The 19,484-nt window shown below is 37.9% G+C and overlaps 1 protein-coding gene across 1 annotated transcript in view; it reads left to right on the top strand.

The window, feature by feature from the left end:
* The first annotated feature begins 1,558 nt into the window (after nt 1–1,558).
* phf21b (PHD finger protein 21B) overlaps nt 1,559–19,484 on the top strand; it is a 150,076-nt gene continuing 132,150 nt past the window's right edge. The window contains exons 1-4 of the mRNA XM_048549046.2: nt 1,559–1,772; nt 1,917–2,076; nt 2,519–2,551; nt 2,773–2,838. Of these exons, the coding sequence (XP_048405003.1) occupies nt 2,023–2,076; nt 2,519–2,551; nt 2,773–2,838 (153 nt within the window). The 5' untranslated portion in view covers nt 1,559–1,772; nt 1,917–2,022. The remainder of the gene's footprint in view (nt 1,773–1,916; nt 2,077–2,518; nt 2,552–2,772; nt 2,839–19,484) is intronic.

The following is a 19,484-nucleotide window of genomic DNA, read 5'->3' as shown; positions in this document are numbered from 1 at the left end:
GTATTTACGCTCATTTGCTTCCAAAAAGGAAGCTGCCAGGACTCAGACTACACACTGCTTCAATATGCTCCTCTCAACTTTACTCCACGTCAAGCCCCGCCCACAACTTGCGCCGATTGGTGCGCTGACGTCACACAGCATTACATTTCAGAACGTCCCCTGGATGCGGCGCAACTTGCGATTGGCTGAGCGCCGGGCCCTTGCACAGCCCTCACACACACCGTCATTCTAATTATTTTTTTGTTCTTTAACTGCAACCATCCTCTTATGGTTAAACTGCAACTAATGAATCAAACTTGACCGCCGACTAAGGGAATAAAACAGAAGAGATCTTTTAAACTTGGAAAGCATTGCTGTCCGAAGTCGAATCTCTCAGTTTGCAGCCCTAATGTTGGGACCACTGCAACTTGTTCTTTATTTCTATATTCAGGGAGGAATAAGGGTGCGTAACAATGTAATTAAAAAGGCAGGAGCATGCGTAGGCCGGCGATGCCATCAGCCAGGAGCAAATCCCCGCCTACAAGAAGCCGCTGGCGCTTTGTGATTGAATAGACAATCCGTCCATCAAAATAAAGGCTGAGATTAAAAACTGAAGTGTTAATTAAGTTGTTTTTATGCACATTTGCGTGTACAGCTCTATAAATTTAGACTTGCGAAAAAAATTACTGGAAACAAATCTTGTAAGAAACACGTTTAATTTGTCACCGTTCCTTCTCCCTAAAATACATAAAACTCACTTTCCATCAGCTTCCATAAACGAAAATTCACCATTATACCAGAAAATCTATTACCCCAATAAGGTTGATATTACCACAGCAGGAGTGAAAAGTACATCTGATAAACAACCTACTTATACCCCGTTCACACTTTGGAACTGAATACAACTTTAAAACACTTAAATAGACAATAAATTTCCACTACAAAATATTCACTACATTTGGGTGAGAAAGTGCACTTTGAAACAAGCTAAATCATAAAACATATAACAGTGTAAAATAAAAACCAAAATAAACTGCGGATGCTGTAAATCAGAAACAAGAACATAAATTTCAGGACTTGCGTTGTAAGGGAGGATCACTCGACCGGAAACCTTAACTCTGACTTCTCTGCACAGGATGCTGCGAGACCTACTGAGCTTTTCTAGCAACTTCTGTTTCTGTTATTGAACAGTACGGCGCTGGAACAGGCCCTTTGGCCCACCTTATCTGCGCCATCACGATGCCATTCTAAACTACTTCCATCTGCCTGACATCCTCCCATGAACTATACTATAAATTTCAGTTATTTTTCAGTTTTATAATTCTGAATTTAAAACAAGTTTCCAAACGTTTTAAACAAGTACGTGTTATTTGGATCGATACATATTTTAATTCTAAATAAAAAGCGAAACATAACAACTGCTAAAGTTAGTTGTTAAATGTGTGCAACTGTATCACTTTCTATGGAGGGGTTGGAGAAGGAGCTGCGATTGGAAGGCGCGTGCGCACTGGGCTGCTCCGGCAGGGTTCCATTGCTCCATCCGGGTCTTCTGTATTAGCATTGGCAGCCGAGGCACAACTTTTCCTCGAGGCAAAGTGAAATCCCGGCGCGCTCGCACCCGCGGAATATAGTCCCCGTATTCAGCCGCTCGAACCGTTAACGGAAAAGTAGTGGCTGGAGCCCGGCGGTCTCGCGGCTCGAAGGCGTCGGTGTGGCGGCAACGCTGAGGCCCTGAGCCGGCCGACCCCTTGCCCGATTTGTTTTCGGGAGAGTTTTGTGAAAAATGGCGTAAAGTGAGTGATGAGTCCTGTGTCCGTACTAGCAAAGAGAGGCAAGAACTTGCTTTGCAGACTGTATCTACTTGTTCTTTCGATTGTTTATGCCGGGTTATTTATTTATTTATTTCAAAGCTGGTTAAGTTTCTTTGATTCTCGTAGACGCACTCGTAAAAAGCATCCACGCCAGCAATCGCACGCACACAAACAACTAACTTCAAATCATTTGGATTCAAAGTGTCTGAAAAAGTGCTTTTGAAGTCCAGCCATGGAGATGCAAAGCCTTCAAGAGGCGCTGAAAGTAGAAATCCAGTGTCATCAGGTAAAAAAATAACCCTTTTGCTCTTTATGGCCTAAAAAGAGAACGAAAGAGGGGGAGCGAATCAAACCCATAATAAGCTGGGCATCTCTTAGCGACGTTTAGGATTTAAGGATCCATTAGGAGTAATAACCCGCTGCTAGGGTGTTTGCATCCAACGTCTTTAACTTTTGAGACTAGTTTTTGCTGGTGTTCGAGTTGAGCAACAAGGATTTGGAGTAGTATTGCGGTTGGCTTGTCTATGTGTGTGTGTATGCATGTATGTTGTGTGTGTGTGTGTGTGGTGAGGAGATTAGTACGAGACTTGAATATTTATGAGATGCTCCAAACTGACTCAGTGTTTGCGTGCTTCTTTGTTCCTCCCAGTCATGCTAACTTATATTGCTCTTTGACCTTTTATACTGAATTTATATCAATATCCTATTTCTATTTTTGTTGCTTTTAGAAACTAGTTGCACAGATGAAGCAAGATCCACAGGTAAAATAGCTGATTCTTTAAGTCTTCTTTATCCAGTCTGTTCGTGAAGACAGACGATCAGAAACTTTATCAGTACAGATCTCATTTGGTAGTCAGCATAGCTGTAGAGTGTGAATGCTAAACTAATTGTTAACACTTTACTGAAATGAAATTGGCAAATTATTAATTTTCCGCCCATGTCACATTGCAGATGTCATTTAAAAAAAACATTTTTTTTACAGAACGGAGAACTTAAGAAGCAGCTCCACGAAAGACAATCCCGAATAACATCCCTTAGCGAGAAGCAAGTAAGAAATTAGTTTAGTTTCTGGTCAGGTATCGATGTGTGTAATAGCGATTTAGCGTTTGCGATGACTTTCACTAAAAGTAACTGTGGGGGAAGGGAGGAAGGAGGGGGAGTTGTTAACAATGAATGTGCTACCTTATAAACGTTGCATAATGTGTGACGAAGGCTATATACATCTAGATGAATTACTAAAGTTAAAATGTTGGTTGATATGTTGAGATGAGTTTGTTTCCAAATGAAGCGAAGTTGTGCGTGCTTTTAAGTTGACAAATTCTGAGGCGTCCATTTTGGATAGGTCGACATATTTTCCAAGTATGAAAAGAGAAGGCGAAAATCTGGGAACTAATTTGTACGTTAAGTTTATAATGCCGATTTATATCGTCAAGATCCCCACCCAGTTCTTGCCGGAATGCTTAACTAGTTTATTTGTGGTTTATTTGAGTTATTATGCTCTTACTTATCGTCTCCTTGTCCTGATTTGACGTATGAACGGTTGATTCGGGCTTAGCACCACTTTCCTTTTTTATTCTCTTGTGTGAATTGAGTGAGCGGGATATTGATCAGGACGCGATTTATTTTGGGAGATATATGAAAATATCCAAGTGCGTGAATGTTGCTGCTCGAGAACTCCGAAGGCCGACTTTGCATACTTGGAGCAGTTGATGGAGCTTGGCTTCTAGCGGAGAGCTCTGATTATTACAATGGAAAAAAAATTCAGCACCACGAACAGATGCCATTGAACGCACAGCTTGCTTTTTGGCTCTGTCCAGCACTCAGCCTCTTAGCAATTTAGTGTGTTTTTACAAAACGAATACATTTTTAACTTCCTTATGATTCCCTATAAAGGTTATTATAATTTTCATGAAGCATTTTGGGGTTGAAAATCCAAACGCTCAGTATATTGAGTTTTTCTTAACTCCATTGATCTTGTTTCTGTTGGAATGCAGCTTGCAGCACCAAGTTAGCACTGCATCTTAATTTTGTTAGAGATCGAAATGGTAAATTCTGCAAGAATAATCAGTGATCTTGGTCATAGTGTTAGTAACTTATGATGGAAAGTATCACTTTGTTTTTGGGGTGAAGTAATTCGGTGTATGTTATTTATTTATTTTGCTAGCACAGTCAATTTAGTAGTGGAAGCTTCCATTTTGTAAGGGGTGTTGTGGTTTTTTTCTAACATGGAGAAAACTATGGAATGAAGAAATCACATTTGAAGTGTGGAGGGGGATGGGACCTCATTCATGCTTAACATTACCATTTTGATCGCATTGATATTTTGAGAGGGGGAGGGGTAGGTGAGCGAGCACATAGACTGCTGCTTACAATCACTGTGCATTTAACAAATCAGTTTTTGATTTATCAAAAAACTGTTTCTTGCCTGCTTCCTCATCTGCACGCCCGTCCCCAAATCATGGAAGAGGGTATTTTTGCCTTTGGTCACTCAGCATTTTTGTATTGTAGTTATACTAAAAAAGTGTACCAAAAGCTCTTAAGTTTTTACCTACTTTATAATCACTTTATCAGACTTTATTTAGGTGGAAACAGTATGGACATTTTTTTTGGCCAACTACTAGCAGGAGGAATGCAGACACCGTTATTTTGAAGTGCTTTATAACACTAATGTTTCCTTACATAATGAACTGTAAAGTTAAAGTGAAGCGCACTTTCTTATAAAATAGACATAAGTTTCTCAGATTGCTTACCCCGACTGGAATGTTATTTTATGCAGGCCAGTAGCCTTCCAGTCTCTTGTCCAAATGGACGTTGTTCACAAGTGAAGCTAAACAAATATTAGTTGGCTGTTTGATCTCCAGAAAGGGGTTTCAATTCTACACTTTGTTTCAGTAGTACTTGACAATCAGAATGGATGTTCCTTCTCGGAGTGAAATCAGTTATTGAGCACCAATTGATGATTGAAATTAAAACTAAAGCTGGAAATTTCTTACACAATGACACCTAGTTAGGGAGTATTATTTACTCTGAATTATCAGGGAACCTGGGATCCTGATTCTTTATTCCCACATGAGTAACAAACAGTTGGACCAGTTTGTATAGATTTCCATGGTGTGGTCGGATCTTAGAAACTTTTTTTTTGGAATTGCGCCTTACTAGGGAAAAGACAGCCTGTAATGGTGGCAGAACAGCATTTATGCTGAATTTTAGCAAAATATTGCACCTCTGAGATCCTGCATATTTCATTTAAAATTTCATCTCTTGATCCCAGGATTGATTTGTTAATTGTTTCTTGCATATTTGAAATGCCAAGGAATGGTTTACCTTTAGAATGTAGTAGATCTGTTGAGAACTACTTGATCACTTCATTTCTGTTACTTACTTTGTTTTATTCTAACTTATATTTGAAAACTTGTAGCATTAATCATTTTCTGAAAAAATGGTCTTTGGAGAAAAATGACTTATTTCCTTCCAATCCAATAAATGGGGGAAGTTAAAATCTTTTGTTCTAATTTGAAAATGAATGTTCTATTTCATTTCTTTAATTACTAGGTTAACAACAGCTTAGTTAAGTATTAAGTAATACCAAAGTATTGCATTTAAAAGAAACGGTAACTTTGTGTAAATTGAGTGGTCCTAATTAAAGGTATTTCGCAAAAAGTTAATTTGCATTGATTTTTGTAAGCAATATAATCTGCCATCTAGATCGTCCTCTGTTCACATTTGCTTTTCTAAGTAAGCTGCTAAATTGCAGTTTTGTTGAAAGATAAAGATTTCATTCTCATTGGGAATGCTTACACATGAAATAGCCTAAAACTATGAAAATCGATGATGTGTAAAATTGAACAAAATTTAAATTATGGGAGCACAAAACAAAGAGATTTGAAACGGTCAAAAGTGAGTATGTGAACCCTGGCCAAATTATGACAGTTAGGACTGTGAACAATATCTCTGTTAACTTGTAAACAAAAGTATTTTTGGTGCAAACGCAAACTAATAAGTAATTATGCAGTGCAAGGAAGCCTATTTACAAAATCAGTACTCATTTTAATACAAATAGATTATGATGAATCTGATTTGATAGCACTTTGCTGCCTTGCCAGTAAATCAGTGATAATGCAGTCTCTCTTTCTGTGATTCGTTACTTGGGCAACTGATGGGTTTGAAATTATTCACAACGTGCTTTCAGTGACCAAATGTTGATAGGAAACCCTTTGCCTCTATGAGGTTGTTTAATATAATTTAATGTAATGAAGCACTGTAATAATGCTTCTTAGTGTCACTTGACTGTTGTTTGAGCAGAGCATTATCCTTCACATAATATGATATAATATACAGAGAACCCATTTGCTGGTCCAGTACATTTTACGCAATGGACAATTGTGCGTTTGTGTGTGTGTAGCAGTAGCATTGACTTGTGTTTTCCAAGTGTTTGTAAAGAGTATATTGTTTCTCCTTTACAAATATCACATTTTAATTTTTAAAACAAATGCTGAGCGTGTTTTCTTTTCATAAAAGAAGTTAAACTAGCAGGCAATCATAAGCTTATTTGCATATGACATCGACTTTTCCTGGACGCACAGACACATCAACTCATGCCGGATAGAATAGGGCAGTTCTGTTTCCGTTCTGTATGACACTCCCTAATTTTTCCCATTTTGTTTTTTTAAAGAATTTTGTGATGTGCAGTACATCTCTTAATATTTATGCTAGTTTAAAAAAAATGAATGTAAGCATGTAGCTATTGATTTAGATTGACGGTGGAATTCGTTACCAAACTGACACAATAGGTGTAACTTTAGTACTTTGTCCTTTTTTGGGGTGTCTTACTAGATGAACTAATTACAGGATAGAAGTAAAATCATTCATCTAGCTCAAATATTTTATACATGGTAAGTACATGTAAATCCACGTAACAAAAGTACATGGTAAATACTTTTTGTTCGTTATTACTCTTCTTTCGCACTGCAAAAACTTTTAAACGAATATGTTTCAAGAGTGTCTGTGACTACCTTGCCCATACCATTGACTATTATTTGTATGGTTCTTCCTTGGATGTTATAGGAGGGATTTTGTTTTTGGTAAATGGTGCATGATCATTGAGCTTGACACTTCTTACCTGATGACTAACACTAGGTTACTGGGTTGTAGTTGGAATTGTACTTGTGAATGATCTGATTCTTTATTTATTTAGCTTGAAGGCATTGAGGCCAATTTTGATATGGTTAAAGCCATCTGCTTGTAACCAGCTCGCTGCATAGGTCCTCAATTGAACAAGCCAGGTGACTTTTTTTGTGCTTGTCTCGGGCAAGGATACAATACCATACGTAGGGGAGATGATGGCCAAGTCGTATTATTGTTGGATTGTTCATCTTGAAACCCAGAAAGTTCTGGGGACTCGGGTTTGAATCCCACCATAGCAGATGGCGGAATTTGAAATCAGTCGGTATCTGGTGTTAAGAATATAGTGATGACCATGATTTGTTTGTTGGAAAAACCCATCTGGTTCACTGATGTCCGTTAGGGAAGGAATTTGCCATCCTTACCCTGGTCTGGACTACATGTGGCTCCAGATCCACAGATATGTGGCTGACTCTAAACTGCCCTCTGGGCAATTAGGGATTAGCAATAAATGCTGTCTAGCTAGCGACACCTTCATCCCGTTAATGAATAAAGAAAACAACCCCAACAAGTAGAGTACTTATGTAATGATCACTGTCGCAGACTGTAGAACTTTTTTCAGCCTTTTATGTACAAAGTCTTCAGCTTGGCTTTTGTGTAAGTTCTGAATCTCCCTTATTGTTTGTTAATTCTGGAAAAAGTGCTCAAAAACTAAAACCAAGAATTTGTTTTAAAAAAAAAATTCTCCATACCTTTTTGTAAATGTTCTGATAGGAATGAGGAGATCTGGGCCTCCTTAGTTACTTCTGTTCAAGCTGCTTTTATTTTGTGCTGTTGTAATTTCCGGTATGTCACAGATCTGCTGAAGCAGCGTAGTTCTGGATGTAACCTTTGACAGCAGCAATGTGGAAAATTGTAGTGTAAAGCAGACCTTTATTGTAGTTGGGGGAAAAAAAAATCCATGTTTGAATGAACTGCAATGGGTTGCTGTCTAAACTGTGGGCAATTATATTAAAACAAATTTAATTAATAATATAGTTATGAAAATACATTTGTTTTGTGATTGATCTTCTCTAATCAATTTATATCACTCATTGTTTTCTCAATTAGTGGAAGACTGATCTAATCTAGCCATTTAAAATGACTAGTTTAGTTTAGTTTGCACCAGCTTAGGTGAAATAAGTGGAAGTGGGAAAATGTGGAAACTTAGCCAATGTGAAATGTTTACATTTCTAACAGATATAATTAAAGTAATGTAGAAGTGGATTTAAATAAGTATTTGGATATAACAACTATCTATTAACATGTATTCTTAAAGTCCCTGGTGTCTGGTGTGAGTTAGTTCAGAGTGTTGCTTGGAATTCATCCTAAGGTAAAAATGACCACAATTCATAATATGCTTGATGATCAAAGTTCTTGGTCTGTCTTTTGAAATTTGCAGTTTTGTTGAGTTAAAATACTTGTCTGTATTTTTACGAATGCTTTTATTCCTAGAATTATTTTCAGAATATGTCTTCATAAAGAGGGTTTTTTTGTGCAAAACATAATTTTAAAAAAACCCACCATTAACAGTTTATAACAGCAGTTTCTATTTTAACATTTGTCATTTGCATTCAATTACATACCATGTGCTAAGTTGGCATAATGATGAAAATTAAATTCATCTTTACCAGGAAAAGCGTGAGTAATAGGGCAAATGTTCATGCTGAAGCCATAGATAGCTCTGTCCCTGTCCCAAACAACCTCACCTCCAGGTTGGTGCCACATTCCAGAAAAAGCCATTTCCATTTGCAAAATGCAATTTTTAAAAAAATTGTGGCCTTCTAATATATATCTGAAGTAGCATAATTTCATCTTGTTAAAATGAAGTGAGAACACAAGGCAAATCTTCAATGTGCGGGAACAGCTGCAGCCTGTGGTGAAGACTTTTTCCCCAGATAGCATTTTGAGAACAAAAATTCCAGGATTTTGACCCAGAAGCAGTAGAGGAACACATAGTATTTACAAATCGGGTTGTTGCATAAGTTGGAGAGGAGCTTGAAGTTGGTTCTGTTCCCAAGTGTCTACTACCATTCTGCGTGATGTATCTTGCTGATTGGATAGTGTTGTTGAAGAACTGTAGGTGTGTTATTGTATTGTAGATTGGTTCTGAAACTTTGATTGAAGGGCCTGCTTACAGAGTGGAAGATGGCATGAATGAATACTAACCAGTCGAAGTTGTGCTAATACCGTATTATACTAGTGATGTGAGAGGCCTGTATGAAACGTGTTTAGATAAAGTTTTCAAGAAAACAAATGTTTGCTTGCAGATGTTGATGCAATGTTGGGTACGCTGGCTTCTCACCTGTAGTATTTCTCCTCTTTTCTCATGTTTGACAATAATATTTGTAAATTATGCTCCATTCCCACTGTTGCAACATGCATTTTTTTCCATGTCTTAGTCAAAATGGCTTTTCCGCAAACAAAATTAATTTTGGTGTAAGATAACAAGATGTAGAGCTGGACGAACACAGCAGGCTAAGCAGCATCAGAGGAGCAGGAAAGCTGACATTTTGGGTCTGAACCCTTCTTTGGAAATGGGGCAGGGGAAGCCGGCTCTGAAATAAATCGGGGATGGGGGGCAGGGGCGATGATAGAAGGTTGGTAGAGGAGCAGATAGATGGAGAGAAGGAGGCTGGGATGAAGCCAGTAAAGGTGAGTGTAGGTAGGGATTTGGAATGGGGGTTGGTCAGTGAGCAGGGAGGGCAGGTAGGTGGGAGGGCCCTCTTCCCCTCCCCAATTTCTGAAGAGGGGTCCATACCCGAAATGTCAGCTTCCCTGCTCCTCTGCTGCCTGGCCTGCTGTGTTCATCCACCTCTACACCTTGTTATCTCCGGCTCCAGCATTGGCAGTTCCTACTATCTCTGGCTAATTTTGGTGTGTTTTCTTGGTAAGGTTTTAAAATTTTTTTTTAGAACATTCCCCCTTTTTTTTCGCAGAGTTTAGGTCACTTTGTCCTGAAGTGTACCCATTGATCTATCTTCAGTGTGCATTTCTCTCCTAGGTGAAGCAGACATCAACAGTTTGTTTTGTATGTGCAGTGATTGCAAGCTGTTTTTTCACTTATTCTTGATCATGGTACAATAGACACTTTCACACCCTCCCAACTGTGGGAATCTGGCATCCTCAACACTGAATTCTATGATATTTAATGGCATCTGGCTAAAAATGGTCAAAGAACCTACTTGTTGATGAATCAGCAGTCCTCCATGTTCAACGTGACTTGGAAGAAGCACTGAAGGTATCATATGCATAGAATTTACTGTGCAGGGGATTTCAATGCCCATCAAAAAAGAATTAGTGATTCTGTAGCAACACTGCTAATTGCGCTAGCTGAATCCTGAAGGGTGTAACCGCCAACCTAGACTTGCAGCAGATGGCGAGAGCAACAATACAAAGAAAAAAGAAACCACTCCCGATTTGCTGACATACCTGTACTGAAACCTTTCTCACTGATTGCATTGGTTAGAGTAAGCACTGGACAGTCTATGAAGAGATGAGCTTTGTCTTCACACAGAGGGCATTTCATCATGCTGTGAACCACTGCAACAATGCTAAATTGGATGGATTTTAGACTGTTATTAAGCTGGCGAATCTTGGATTAATGAGGAATGTTGAAGACCATGAAAGAGCATAGGTCAGGCTTGCCTAAAAATGAGTGCCACCCTTTTGAAGGTATAATACATGGATGCTAACAATAGAAGAAGCATGCTAAGGACAGTTAAGTTATCTTTCAATCAGCTGATTAGGTTCGTGCATTGCAGTCTGTCGTGTTCCAGTCATGAATGGCACTGGACAATGAAGCAACCAGCGGAAGGGAGAGACACCATGAATATTCCCATTCCCCAAAGACAGTACAATTCAGCCAGTGAATGTAAAAGCCAAAGTTGTTGTATCTGCAAATGTCTTTAAAAGTAACTGCCAGACAATCCAGCTCTGCCTCCTGAGGCTTGCAGCATAACAGCCTGTACTCTGTGAATTTTGTACTGTTGTCTTGATGTTGAGAAATGGCTGATTTGGACTAGATATAGCAAAAGCTAAAGATCCTGACAACACCCTGGCTGCATTGCTGAAGTCTTGCACTTCTGGGCTATTGTTTCAATATAGCTGCAACACTGGCATTTGCCCAACAAAGTGCAGAATTGCCTCGATCCATCCTGACTATGAAAGGCAATTCCAGCTGTATTTGTCTAGTCTTTGGAAGTGTTGTCAAAAATGCTGTCATGAATAATTTGTGGTAAATAACCTGCATAACATTATACAGTTGGGTCATGCCAGGGCAACTCATCTCCAACCTCATTGTAGCTTTGGTTCAAACGTGGATAAGGTTTGAGGTGAAATGGGAATGACTGTCTGGACATCAACGACTCCTGATAACCTCTATTCCCACTAACTTCAAATTTAACTCTCTAGTGGTTGACTTCCGACCATTATTCACACTTGATTGTGGTTGCTGTGACTTCAATGATTTCATGAATTGTTGCAAAAGCTCCAATCTCCTTGTTCCAACTAACTGTAGTTGTTTGTAACTGACCATTTTTCCACCATAAAATCCGAAGGGGCAAGATTTGTTGCTAGAGCTATTGAGAAGTTGTGAATAGTGCTGAACAAATAAGGAAGTCTGTGCCTGTATGCTTCAAGGTATGGGCAATATTTAAACATGGAAAGATTAATGGTAGCTATTAGTACCAAGCATTGAACATCTCTAACTGGGTCACTGTTAGAGTACTTTAGAAGAACTGAGAGTGAGTTATATTGGTTTGGTACAAGACCCCTATGTAAATCTCATTGCTGGGATGGCAAGTCTGAATTGCTCTAATACACTGAAATTGTTAAGCTGTAAGTTTAAGTCTGCTTTGAGGTTAGAATTGGTGTGTTTTTCAACTTCTGATGAAGCAGTGTTTACCACATGATTGTCCTAGGGACCCACTGCCCATTCATCTTAAAATACGTAGTTTATTCTACCAGACAGGCACTGGTATCATTTTAGCAGTCATGGTGCTCATAATTGTTGACATACCATGCCTTAAATTGCTTGTTTTAGTGCATATTATTTAGTTTGCCTGTGAAATAGAAAAATGTTACACTATGACTGAGTTTTCAAAAATTGCTGGATGTCATCAGTGCAGCCGTCTTTGCATGCTTGGATTAAGGTATCCTTGAGAAGGTAGTTGTCCAGTATGTGTCAATATGGGATTCTGTTGGACCATGTGATACATAGCCAGATGTTAAGTATAGAATTGCAAATTAGTTTTTTTTAAAATTCTAGTCTCACCTTGCAAATTGTTATCACCAGTACCACCTTTTAATTTTTCCTTATATTGCAGTGGTTTCGGTGTAGTAGATGCTTAATTTGAAAATATGAATTTGGTTCTCGGAGATTATGAAACAATTTGAAGATAAACTCAGCATTTCACAGAATTGTGGAAATGTTAGTGTGGATTGATACCATTTGGTCTTTTTGTGTGTACCAGCTCTCTTCAGTTTACATTGAGCCAGTCCCCCGCCACCTTACTAGAGGCATGAAACTGTCTATTATAAAATAAAACTCTCTTCTAGTTCCCTTGGAGGTGGGCTGTGGTTCTGAGAGTGCTCTTACTATCTTTCAGTTCCATTTTTTGAAAAATGTGGTTCTTTGAAAATCAAGAGCGTAAGTACGTTATCTATAGCTTTATTAACTTGTGTTCACTTGATATTAATTAATATTTTGGATGAGGCAGGAGCCAAAATTTCAATTTCATAGCTTGATATACAGAGCTTAACTTAGCGGTTTGTTTGTGGCTTGTCAGAAGCTGTGCTTCTCTTGCTAACTTCTGTACCTAAAAGAAACAGTATCCCTACACAACTGTGTCGTAGGAAATTCCAGGATATCAGTCCAGTGGCAAAAGTGGAATTTCAAGACAAGACAAAGTTAATAGGGTGTTGGAATTGGATGTAAAAGGTATTCGGATAATATTGGCCCTCTGGTATTTGGTTTTGGAACACACTTCAGGGAAGGAGTTGCTGCTGAAGTAACCTTTTAACCTTTTGAGCTATTTGTGGGCTTGACACAGATACAATTCCAGGAAAATACTTTGCACCTAGTCTGCAAAATCAAAGTACCAGAAATTGAAGAGGGTCCTCACAAATAGATAGTTGAGAAAGCAAGAACTTTCAACTTCTAATGGAACAAATTCCCATAATTTAAGGGAACTAACACCGTGAATTCACTAGCTGCAGAAACATGTGCTATTCTCCTCCTGAGGATGGCTAGTCTATGGGAAGTTCTTTTTTGTTTTGACATGAATTATGCCTCAAGGATAGATATGCACATTAGTATCAGTGATGGAATAATTTGAAACATCACTATCATGACTTTTGACAGGATTAAAGAAATAGTCTTTCAAACCCTTAATTGACCAGGTGATTCTGCAAATAGCTCTCACTTCAAAAATGAACAGTAGAACATAAATAGACATAGAATAGACACAAGTACAAAGGAAATGTAATTTAGTATTGTATTAAAAGTAGTTAAGGCACAGTAAAAAGCACAAGCGAAGTAGAAGTAAAAAGAAAAATCTTCAACATAACAGAGATGACAGGGTAAGCAGATGTTATAAACTTAAAAATAAACTTCAATTAAAATTCAAATATAAATTACATCAATAAAGCTGCTCCTACTGGTTGAGTAACTTTATAGTAAGTGTTCAATTTATTGAATTGTAAATGCTTAATCCAAAACCACTATCTTGAAAGAGATGTCATTAACAAATTTCCTGGGTAAGCTGGCCATTTAAGAGCTTGAAAGAACTGAACAAGGTAGAAGGAATCTTCGAATGACTAGAATGCAAGGAAGTTTATGAATAAATGCTTTGGGATGGAATATCAATTCTGTATTTTGTCTTGAACATGAATCTGAGAGAGTTTGAATTGCAGTTTTGATTCTGAAGCCCATTCTCTAGTAACCTACGAATGGGAAATTGAATTCTCACAAATACTAACATATACAAATGTAAAACAAGTCACTGCAGTCACGACGATCGAGAATGCCAGAGTATACTATTTAGATTACACTCCTAAACCTGAGCAAATTAATTCCATTGGCGGTCAAAGTATGAATGAATGCATTGGCGGGGTGTGGGGGTGTGCAGAAGACATGAAAGACAGGAACTAAAGAGTTTTTTTTAAATTGAAAGATTTTTATTTACATTAATGCTTTTGCACACAAGTGAGTAAGTCATAAGACAAGAATTGGAACTGGAGGGCCAACGCAATTTCTGAAACTGGTATCAATATCAAGTGTTCTCAGAACAGATGTATTACAGAATAGAGTGGAGTAAAAAGAAAACCGTGATCCCATTTGCAGACATGACATAACTCAAAATAAGAAAGGCAGTTATTCGTTTTCAATACTTTTTTAACAAGGCAAACAATGACATGTAAAAGCTATACACAGTAGCAGAAAACATTTTACAAAACCTGGAAGCATTTTAGGTTTGAAAGTATGCAACAATATTTGACTTAATTATATTAAAATCAAACTGACAAATTCCTTTTGTGAGTCTGATAGGAGAAGCTATTCAAGAAACAAAATTATAAAAGAGCTTAGGAACTTAACAGTAAATTAGTCGATCATTGCTTCAGAGCAAAAGCTTACACTTGAACATGATCAGAATTCATTGTCAAAATTGTCAAAGCAGTTGTGTATTCCTGAGGTAGGATGCTAAAGATAATGTGCAAAGATGAGAAAGTAAATGACTGTGCAGAGCGCTGAAAAGTGGTTCTCCTGAATGCCGTGTAATAAAATGTGTTGCTATGATACAAGCTGCTAAAGAAGTTCATTAAAGGCCATTAAACAAAGCTGCCAGACTTGATTCCTTTTAAAGACTGCTTATTTGATTTCAGACTGTGTATTCATAATTAGAATCAACTGTGTGAGAGATTTGAAGTTCTCGCCAACTCCACTGTACACGTATAGCTGAGGCAAAGTAATTCCAAGTAGCTGTCCCATTCCAAAGCAAGAAATGGGACACAGGTTGTCAAACAGGTTCTAGAGTTCAGCAAAGACATGAGAAGTTTTCCACCATTCTTGTAAGAATGGTAGATGATGCAGTTACATTATTATTGTGCCACCTAAAATGCTGGGTTTAATTCCAGCTTCAGGGAACTGTGTGGTGTTTGCACATTCACCCCGTGTCTGCATGGGTTTCTTCCCACAGTCCAAACATGTGCAGGTTAGGTGCATTGACCATGAGAAATCAATTGTTACAGGGATAGTATTGGGTTGGGTGGCTTTGGATTGGGGTGCTGTTCAGAGTGTCAGTGTGGACTCGAAGGGCCAAATGGCTTGCTTCCAGACTGTAGGGATTTTATTATTCTGACAGCTGGTGATCAGCTAAACATTACACAGACGCATATTTGTCTAAGCAATCGTTGCTGGTTTTCAGTCGTCAGTGGAGTAATCAAGAGGGTAAGTACGGTTGACCTTCTCTAACCTTTCAGTGATAGAGTGTTTGAAATCTAAAGATGGGATTGGTCACTTTTTCCTTGTTTTCTTACCACGGAGGATGATAAAGTTCCCGAAATGACCCTGGCGTCTCGCTGGTCTGTATGCCTCAGTGATCAAATAGGTTGTGCACTTGCCACAGAGCTGTCTCTAAGCCTCTTTATAACGATTGGGATAAACTACTGAAGATCGCGATGAATTCCCAAACCAGCAATATTATAATGACATTCATTATAACTTCATAATTTACTAAAGACAATTTCCAAATTTACTTTTTTCCAAGCTTATTCTAATTCCAGTCTGAATCGAGCAAATGCAGATGTTAACACATCCTAAAATAGCAGTACTTCCAGAAAAGCAGAATAATTTTTGTAACTTGTGAGTATTTAGAGAAAAGTTACAAACTCAAATCTGCATTTAGTTTAATTTAACAGCAGACACTATATAAACGTGTTGAATTTAGTGTTCAATGTCAGTAAATGGGAGTTGGACATCTTAGTTTTAAAAAAAAATTCATACTTTCAGGAAAAAGGGGAAATTATATTTTGTGAAAGTACATAGTGATTGAGGTGAGGGAAGGATTTTAAAAAAAAGGTTCAGTTTCATAATACATTAAATGATGTATCTCAATCTGTTAAGGTCCTTTTTGAGAAAGTGTACAGGAAATAAAAGTAATGAAAATATCTTTATTTCCTCAAAATCACTATTGGACCAGTACAAATAATTTTTCACTCCAGATAGTAGGAAGTAAATTAAAACAATACAGAAATCATTAAGAAACTGACAGTTATGAGATAACGTAAGTATAAAATATAATGTGGCCTTCAATAACTAGCATTGTTTTTATTATAACAGAAGATGGTTGATGTGATTTGAGAGAGATAATAGAAAATATCAAGAGGACAGAGCAGTTTCAAACACATTTCCAATTAAGGAATCAAAGATATAATATAGATACTAGGTAACTGAGAACCTTGTTATGGACCAGGCCAGACCCCCTCAAAATATTTTAAGAAGGTGGCCTCGACCCTAACTTTTTTTACTTATTCTAAAGGCAGATATGAAGTGGGTGTTCCAAGTGTGATACAATTGGTGAAACCACTCAGCTTTAAGCAAAACCAAATTTATTTAAATACTACAGTTGAAGCACGAACCAAACAAAGAGGTGGAATCTAGAGTAACTTAACTATTGGAAAACCTAACTGACTCGACGCAGCAACTTAACTAATTAACTGTTCCAATATAGCAACACCCCATAAACACACCCCCTTGGCAAAAAGTTAAATTCAAACCCAGATTCTTACAGGCAGGAGGGAAGAACGTCCAGAGAGGGATTTCAGAGAAAGTCAGAGGAATCCTGTAGTGAAGCTTGTGATGCCTGTAGTACTCAAGACATCTTGTGACTGCTAGAACTTAAAAAATAACAAAAAAACCTGAACTAGGAGAATGGTGTTCATCCTGGAGACCAATTACTAGTGGCCTGTACTGTGCTTTAATGTTCTCTGTTCTATGTTCTAACTGGCCACTCTCAATGTTAAACTGTTATTCCCTAGACTCTTTGACACCTCTGCCTTTATAACCTGTGTTCAAAAAAACCAAGGACAATGTAATCTTTTTAAAGTGACAGCATCATCACAAACCTTAGGTCAAACAGCAGGAGCAACTTCTTGAAAATGTCAAGGTTGTGATTTAAGATGAGAACCTTTTTGGTATAGATAGGTAGCTAAACGTAAAGGGAATAAATGGCTATGAAACAGACACAAGAGTAGCACTATTTCTCAGATGGCAACAAACCATAAACTTCAACTGCTTAAGCTGAATAGGCCATTTCTATTTAAATTTACCTAAAATTACAGATTAACAACTTCCAACCTTAACTTTTGTGTCACTCATTTAGTTGATAAATGCATTCTTTAGCGCAGTACCAACACAAACGCAAACCGTTCAATTCCCAGTCTGCCATTACTGGATCTTTGTAAAGGCAGCAGGTGTATTACAAACTTACTTTGCTGCCACTGAGCCAATCAGTAAGTGAGAAATAAACAAAATTTATGAGGGTTTTTTAGTTGATTGCTATTTATTCAACTCAATGTATGCGTCTTCAAGCAGACCCTGTCACCTGAAGGCCAGTACTATGAAATTTCAATTCTGAAGGCATCAGTGACTTCACATCCTCTGTGTATTGGCCTACATAATACAATCCTACCATATTCCTATCAGAGATAACAAAGCGTGAAGCTGGATGAACACAGCAGGCCAAGCAGCATCTCAGGAGCACAGATGCTGCTTGGCCGGCTGTGTTCATCCAGCTTCACGCTTTGTTATCTTGGATTCTCCAGCATCTGCAGTTCCCATTATCTCTGATATTCCTATCAGTTGTGTTTTCTGTGTGTCTCTCTCACACAAATAGCCTAATATCAGTAACTGGAAAGTGGAATGATATTTTCCACCATGTTCTGAAGAAGGGTCACTGCACCTGAAACATTTAACTCTGATTTCTTTGCACAGATACAGCCAGTCCTGCTGACTTTCTCCAGCAATTTCTGTTTTTGATGTCTTGGAACAGTAGGCTGATGAGGTTTATATAAAAAAAGTAAATAGCTATTGTTTCTGCTGATCTGTCGGATCGAAATGAAAAGGCAGCATTTTTAATAATTTACTGCACCATCGGAACATTTTTCTGATGGTACAGTGAATTGTTTAAACATAGTGGGCAATAGCCTAGTGGCAGTATTGCTGGACTGTTGATCCAAACCCAGGTTATGCTCTGGGGACCTGAGTTCAAATCCCACTGTCACAGATGATGGAATTTGAATTAAGTAAAACATCTGGAATTAAAAGTCCAATGGTGATCAGAATCCATTGTCCAGTGTCAATTGTCAGAAAAACCCATCTGGTTCACTAATGTCATTTAAGGAAGGAAACTGCCATCTTTACCTGGTCTTGCCTACATGTGACTCCACACCCACAGCAAAGTGGTTAACACTTACTCGTTCTGTGGACAGTAAATGCTGACCTAGCCAGTGATGCCCTCATCCAGTAAATCAGTTTTTTTTAAAAAGAAATTTTGGAATATAAAATTGTTTCCCACAAACCATTCTTGAAGTAGTTCATATTTGACAAGGAATTGGGTAGTTGCTTAAAATGGATAAATATTAATAGGTCAGAGGGAGTTAAGTATAGTGTAAGATTAGATGTTGTGGCTACATTGAAGAAACATATTAGTGGATTCAGAATGAGCAAATTACTCTTTTTTTGTGTACTGCCATTGAGTGTTTTTTTTGTTACACGAGTTCCATACTATTCCAGGTGACCTGGTCTCAGGTTGTGTCAGTACTGCTTCTGATTCACTTTGTGGTGCATAAAAAAAATTTCATTCCTTTTTCTTCAATTCACTCCTCTTAAGTGAGAAAGTGGTTGATCTCTCTTTACTGCTTGATGCTTATTACTTTGGAAGATTACACTCCAGGTTTCTTTTTTTTAATTGACCAGACTTCAGGAAGTTACGTTTCCTTTCTGATTAACTAATAGGAATATTGTTAGTTTGTTTACATATGATGGTTGTACAATAGGAAGGAACATGCAACTTCATGCTGGATTTAGTCAAGGCCGCTGAATAAGGTAGGAGCCATTTGTTGAATACCTAGTTAATTTATAATCTGTCTTTGCCTTAGCAATGGATCTTTTCTGTGATGTCAGTGTTACTTTGCTTTTACACTTAAAGTCCTTAAATAAAGCTACACCATGGTGGTGAGCTGTATCACTGAGTAGCGAAATCAGGACACATTTTAACCACAAGTTTTGAGACCATAGAATTTGAGTCATACAGCACGGAAGTGAACACTTTGGCCCGACTCATCTGTGCCGACAAACATTCAACTCTGAACTAGTTCAATCTGCCAGCGTTTGGTTCATTTCCATTTTAAACCCTTCCTATTCACATACCCAACCAAACATTGGTTTTTAAATGTTTATAATTATATCTGCCCTCCACCACTTCCTTAGGCAGCTTGTTCCATACACACATCACCCTCTGTGTGGAAAAAGTT

The sequence above is a fragment of the Stegostoma tigrinum genome, chromosome 18, assembly GCF_030684315.1.
Source record: "Stegostoma tigrinum isolate sSteTig4 chromosome 18, sSteTig4.hap1, whole genome shotgun sequence".
Classification (NCBI taxonomy): Eukaryota; Metazoa; Chordata; class Chondrichthyes; order Orectolobiformes; family Stegostomatidae; genus Stegostoma; species Stegostoma tigrinum.
The sequence above is the reverse complement of the archived record's forward strand: the minus strand, read 5'-3'. Positions and strand labels throughout refer to the sequence as shown.